We start from the raw sequence: 7,121 nt of genomic DNA on the forward strand, positions 1-7,121 counted from the left end.
GTTATAAAATTAACCCCCAAAAATCAATGGCTTTTCTGTATGCCAACAATGAGAAAAGTGTGGCTGAAATTAGGAAAGCAACTCCATTTGTAATAGCCCCACAAAAAATAAAATACCTAGGAATTAACTTAACTAAAGAAGTAAAAGACCTCTATGATGAAAACTAAAATCTTGAAAAAGGAAATCAACACAGAACTAAAAAAATGGCAAAGCCTCCCATGCTCCTGGATTGGAAAGATTAACATCGTGAAAATGGCAATACTTCCCAAGACTATCTACAAACTCAACGCAATACCTATCAAAATTCCACCCTCATTCTTCAAGGAAATAGAAGAGGCAATCCAAAAATTCATATGGAACAATAAAAGACCCCGAATAGCAAAAACTCTCCTCAACGGAAAGAACACTGCTGGAGGAATATCAATACCAAATTTCAAACTCTACTATAAAGCCATAGTAATCAAAACAGCTTGGTATTGGCATAAGAACAGACCTCAGGACCAATGGAATAGAATTGAAACCCAGAAATGAACCTACAGACCTATAGCCATCTAATCTTCGATAAGGGAGCTGAAACAATAGAATGGAAGAAAGACAGCCTCTTCAGTAAATGGTGCTGGCAAAATTGGTTAATCACTTGTAGAAAACTAAAGCTAGATCCTTATATTTCACCCTGCACCAGAATCAACTCCAAATGGATCAAAGACCTTGAACTCAAAGCAGACACTCTGAAAACATTACAGGATGGAATAGGAGAAACCCTAGGTCTCCTTGGCTCAGGCCGAAATTTTCTGAATAGAGACCCGGAAACACAACAAATCAAAGAAAAGTTGGACAAATGGGATTGCATAAAGTTGCAGAGCTTCTGCAGGGCAAATGACATAGCTAGCAAGATCAAAAGAAATCCCACGGATTGGGAGAAGATCTTTACTAGCCATACAACGGACAAGGGTCTCATATCTAAAATATACTTGGAACTCAAAAAATTAAACCCCCCAACAACAAATCCTCAAAGAAACAACTGCCCGATAAATAAGTGGGCAAAAGACTTAAAGGGAAACTTCTCTGAAGAAGAAAGAAGGATGGCCAATAGACACATGAAGAAATGTTCAACATCCCTAGCCATAAAAGAAATGCAAATCAAAACAACATTGAGATATCACCTCACTCCAGTTAGAACGGCAAAAATCAAGAACTCTAACAACAACAGATGCTGGAGGGGATGTGGACAGAAAGGAACCTTACTTCATTGTTGGTGGGAATGTAAACTTGTTCAACCACTTTGGAAAGCAGTATGGAGGTTCCTCAAAAGACTCCACATAGAGTTCCCCTATGACCCAGCAATTCCACTTTTGGGCATTTACCCAAATGTTTACAAACAAGACCACACTAAAGCTACCAGCACAACTATGTTTATTGCAACATTATTTACCATAGCTAAGATATGGGACCAACCCAGATGCCCCTCAGTATATGAATGGATCAAGAAAATGTGGTATATATACACAATGGAATTCTATGCCTCCATCAGAAAGAATGACATTTCCCCATTTGTTAGGAACTGGAAAAACTTGGAAAAAAATTATATTAAGTGAAGTAAGCCAGGCCCAAAGAAACATAGGTCCCATGGTTTCCCTTATTTGCAATATCTAGTATAGGTATGAGTCAAGCGGAAAAAGTCAGATAATGTGATGTTAGGAAAACGAACCCTCAAATATGTATTTTAATGTTTTTGTTTCTTTCATGCATGTGTTTCTTACGCATTTATAAGATTATTTCTTTGTTGCTTAGTATGTCCCTCCCCCACAGTGTAACCCCCGCTTTCACTATATTTGATGTCAGTATAACATGTGGAGGAGACGGGGACAAACAAGTCGTTTAAGGATTCAGGTGGACCTGTTGCAACAATGAGAAGTACAAAATGTCATGTCAAAACCAGCTTTACAATGTCGGTGTGTGGGGGGGGGAGGGGGGTATGATTGGGTGGGGGGGAGGGGGGAGGCTGGGAAGGGAGGTCAAGGGTAAACAAAGGAGGAGGTTGCAATGCTTGGTAAGAAATGTATGCATTATCCTGCCCAAGTAACTGTAACCCCTCTGTACAGTATGTTCTCAAATAAAATAAAATAAAATTAAAAAAAAAAATATGGAACCAACCCAGATGCCCCTCGGTAGATGAATGGATCAAGAAAATGTGGTATATATACACAATGGAATTTTATGTCTCCATCAGAAAGAATGACATTGCCCCATTTGTTAGGAAATGGAAAAACTTGGAAAAAATTATATTAAGTGAAGTAAGCCAGGCCCAAAGAAACATAGGTCCCATGGTTTCCCTTATTTGCAATATCTAGTATATGTATGAGTCAAGCAGAAAAGGTCAGATAATGTGATGTCAGAAAAATGAACCCTTAGATATGTATTTTAATGTTTTTTTCTTTCATGCATGTGTTTCTAATGCATTTATAAGATTATCTCTTTGTTGCTTTGTATGTCCCTCCCCCACAGTATAACCCAGCTTTCACTATATTTGATGTCAGTATAACTTGTAGAGGAGATGGGGAATAACCAGTTGTTTAAGGATACAGGTGGACCTGTTGCAACAATGAGAAGTACAAGTTGTCATGTCCAAAACGAGCTTTACAACGTCGGTGCGGAGGGGGGCGAAGGGGGGGGAAGGAGAAAGATTGGGATTGGGGGGGAGGGGGGAGGCTGGGAAGGGAGGTGAAGGGTAAACAAAGGAGGAGGATGCAATGCTTGGTAAGAAATGTATGCATTATCCTGCCCATGTAATTGTAACCCCTCTGTACAGTATGTTCACAAATAAAATTAAATTAAATTTAAAAAAAAGCCAATAAAATTGTTCAGGTCCTTAGGAAAAACTATGCACAATATACAAGGACAAAGGCTTTGTGTGTTTTTTAAATCAAGCTGTTGGGTTGCATACAATTACTCAATGACTTTAGTCAAATAGCTGAACTTTTCTGAGAAGAAACTAACTTATTTATAAAAATGTTTATTTGTCCATATGAACATGAAGGGGTTAAGTAGGATAGGCTTATAGAACATTTCTAGTCTCTCTTTATTGTTATTATAACAATGATGTACACAGCAATTACATGAGTCAGGTAATGAGCACATTTTCTTTTGTACAGTGTCTTCTGTCTCCACCTATGAATTACTTGTATAGTTCAGTTTCATCAGTGTCCAGCGAGCTCAACTGTTGCTATTTTTTTCACCACTTTTCCCTCGAGTTCTGTACCTAAAGGGTATTATAGTTTTAGGAAATCCCTATCAGATTTTTAGATTAAATAAGAAATACCATGTCCATCTATATATTTGTCTTTTTATATTAATTTTACAAATGTTGATAAGAGCAACATATGAAACTAGATATAACACATAATTTAAGCACAATTAGAAATAGAAGGTAATGTAAAACTACCAATATAATTCAAATATTCAAAGTATTTGTAAGGAGAAAAACAAAAGATCATTACAATGATTGAATTCTAGATTTGGGTAGATATAGTAAATTTAATGAATTTGCATTTCCCACAAATTTTAAAGGGGTTTGGCATAATAATAGAGAAGAGAACATTCAAGGCTTCACTTATTAGAACAATATAGGGTTCTTAGTCATTATGCTATAAATAATTTTTATCATGTGAGTAACCATCCAAGGGATTTCAACAGCCATTGGTTTTCTATTTAGAATTTTAAGTCAAGCTGAGAGCTAGAGCTCAAGCTTGTGATCCTTGCTACTCTTCATGATGAAGCAGGAAAATCAGGAATTTCAGGATCAGTCTGGACTACAGAGCTAGTCTGTCTCAAAAAAACAAAAAACAAAAATAGAACAGAGTTTTAGACTAATGATTACAATGAAACTGAACCCCTTAAGGAAGACACAACTTAATTATTTTCAGTTTCTAAACGTTCCCTAAAGCCAAGAAGATAGGCATGCAGGCAATTGTACATGATAGGGGACAATGAAAGCTTCATTAACACTTTTTGACTCTTCACAGTAGCAAGCATTCATTCATTCATGTTAACACAAGTTCATTTGTTCTTATAAAACACTACTTTATGAACCAAAGTTTTGAAGGCTTCTTTTACTTGCTGGTTCCGCAAAGTGTAAATGAAAGGGTTCAACATGGGAGCAATGGAGGTATTGAGAATGGCTACTCCTTTGGTCAGCGAGGCCCTGTCCTTGGCTGAAGGCTTGACATACATGAAGATGCAGCTTCCATAAGACATGGAGATGACAATCATGTGAGAGGAACAGGTGGAGAAGGCCTTTTTCCTCTGGTTGGCTGATGGAATTCTCAGAATGGTGCTCATGATGCCTATGTAGGACAGAATCACCAAGGCCAATGTGAACAACAGAGTAATAAAGGCAAAGTAAAAGCCAAGCATCTCTAAAAGCCAGGTATCTGAGCAGGAGAGTTGTAGAATGGGGAAGTAGTCACAGGAGAAGTGATCAATGACATTGGAAGCACAGAAGTCTAATTTGAGGACCAGCATGAGGGGTGGAAAAATGGTCAGAAATCCTGCCAGCCAGGAAACACAGACCAGCAGGATGCAGATTTTCTTACTCATGATGGTAGCATAGTGCAGAGGCTTGCAGATGGCAACATAGCGGTCATAAGACATGGCAGTCAGAAGAAAAAATTCAGACACACCCATGGAGATGAAGAAAAACAACTGAGCCAAACAGTTGTTATAAGAAATGGTTTTGACTTTAGTAATGATTGACCCCAGAAATCTAGGCATGGAGACACTGGTGAATATAATTTCCAAGAAGGAGAAATTCTGGAGGAAGAAATACATTGGAGTCTTCAGACGTGAGTCTAGTAGGGTGAGCGTGATGATGGTTAAGTTTCCAGTGACACTTAGTATATAAGTTATAGATAGAAAAATGAAAATGACAACCTGCAGCTTTGGATCATCTGATATGCCCAAGAGTACAAACTCTGTGATCGTAGTGTGGTTTCTCATGCTAACATGTTTCTTCCAACAAAACCTATTGGTGAAAAGAAAATAAAAAAAGATAAATTTAAAGGAATTTGACTTTTAAATATTGTTAGTATGACAATGAAATGAAGACATGGGCTTTTTTCTCTATTAGAGATTTTACAACTTGTGTTCTTTCTGATGAAAACAGAAAGCCTATGCACATCTGATGTGGAAAAGGAAGTGTGTGCACACAACTGTGTGTGTGGTTGAGTTCTCTCATGGGTGATTTAAAGTAATACCTTTATCTGTAATCACATTTTGCATATGTGCAATATTCCTTCTAATAACAGATTGCTGTAACAATATATTCAAAATCTGAGAACTTATTTCCTAGTTTCCAAAATTATGCTTTTAGGACTATCTACATTTTAATTTGAATTTACCTAGTTAGAAACTTCACTGGTGGTAATAGATGACCCAATCACAATTACTAAGCTTAATAGGATTTACTCTAGTTTTAATTTTCGTTTTATTTTTAAAGAGGAAGCTAAGCATGTATTTATTTATTTGTATACTCCTTAGGCAGTAGTTGTATAAAGGGGTTTTAATTCAACAAGTCATTTTATGAATACCATGTGTCTTGATCAATTTTACCCTTTTCACCAATTCTTCCCCCTCTCTCCCAATTTGTGTGTGTGTGTGTGTGTGTGTGTGTGTGTGTGTGTGTGTGTGTGTGTGTGTGTGTGTGCATACTGGAGTTTGAATTCAGGATGTTGCTCTCCAACTTGAGTCAATCTATAGCGTTCTGAAGAGCTTTTCTGTCTGTAATGGCCTTGGACTTGAATACTTGAGCTCTTTCCCAAGTAGCTAGTATTACAGACATGAGCCATGGTAGCTTGGTGAGACAATTTTCACTCTTGATTTATATGGTAGGGCTATACAATGAATGTTGTCTGAAATCATATAAATAAGAGAATAGAATTCTTTGAGTTGCAAACAAGGGTAAAATCCTGAATATATGGGAGTAAAGTGTCCAGACCTAGAGCTAAATGATACAGTTCTACAATAGAATGATGCTTTTATAACATTAGTTAGCTATTTTAATTAAGCATAGGCCTTTTCTCTTTGGATTATTTTACTATTTTAATTAAGAATAGCCTTTTGTCTTTGGATTATTTTAGAGTATCTAAATATTTGAGAATACTTAAGTTTGCCTGAGTACAGAAGGGAATGCAAGGGGACTTGCTTTGATTCTAAAATAGAGTCTTGCTGCACTTACTAGGACTAATAAAAACATATAAAAATTTCCATAGAATTGCTTTTTAGAAACTATGACTTGAAACGTAACTGATGACTCATATTTGCCCACTTATCTCTTCAATGATAGCAATAAACATTTTATCTCTGATATTATGTATCAATTATATTTGTTGTATTACTTCCTTCTTATGACATGGAAGAAAATAATACAACAATATTCATGAGCTCCTGCCCTTCTAGTAGAACAGCAAATGATCTAAGTATCAAAGCCAGTACTGGATATTTTTCTCTATTTCTCTTTTATTTTTCTAACTATTTGTATCATTTTTAAGGAATATACTTAGTTTTGTCACTCCTATACCATTAAAATGGCAATCAAAGGTGGGGGGGGTTACTGTGATGTGAACAATGGCTGAAATGTATTCAAATGTGTAAACATATTCAAGTAGTTATAAATAGGTTAATGTGATAATCTGGGGGTCTTTACAATTTATTCCAAAGAAATGAATTTGACAATGGGAGATAAAATGCATCATGACAATGAGGCCCTGGGTTTGATTCCTCAGCACCACATAAGCAAAAAGAAAAAAGCCAGAAGTGGCACTGTGGATCAAGTAGTAGAGTGCTAGCCTTGAGCTGAAGAGCTGAGGGATAGCGCCCAGGCCCATAGTTCAGACCCCACGACTGGATCCCCCCCCAAAATGCATCCTGACAAATATGAAAAACATTTTGATATGTTTGATATTAAATTCAAACTGTAATCCTAAACATATCTTTATCTAAAATACATTTAAAATGAACCCCAGGTGATTTCTCTTTGTAGCTCAGTTCACTCTTACCTCTATTCCAAGAAACCCTGTCATAAATACAGGCTGAATTAAATGTATGATTTCTAGCAACCTTAATTT

General features: G+C 36.6%; 1 protein-coding gene across 1 annotated transcript; it reads right to left on the reverse strand.

Moving 5' to 3' along the window:
* Positions 1-4,056: 4,056 nt before the first annotated feature.
* LOC122124202 (olfactory receptor 6C3-like) lies at positions 4,057-4,995 on the reverse strand. Its single transcript, XM_042698912.1, has one exon. It carries the CDS (start codon positions 4,993-4,995, stop codon positions 4,057-4,059), a length of 939 nt encoding a protein of 312 aa, XP_042554846.1.
* Positions 4,996-7,121: the final 2,126 nt, after the last annotated feature.

This window comes from Dipodomys spectabilis, unplaced genomic scaffold (genome assembly GCF_019054845.1).
Source record: "Dipodomys spectabilis isolate Male_0828 unplaced genomic scaffold, ASM1905484v1 ptg000234l, whole genome shotgun sequence".
Classification (NCBI taxonomy): domain Eukaryota; kingdom Metazoa; phylum Chordata; class Mammalia; order Rodentia; family Heteromyidae; genus Dipodomys; species Dipodomys spectabilis.

Excerpts from the sequence above, each read along its gene's own strand:
- LOC122124202 (XM_042698912.1), bottom strand. The coding sequence starts at position 4,995 with ATGAGAAACCACACTACGATCACAGAGTTTGTACTCTTGGGCATATCA.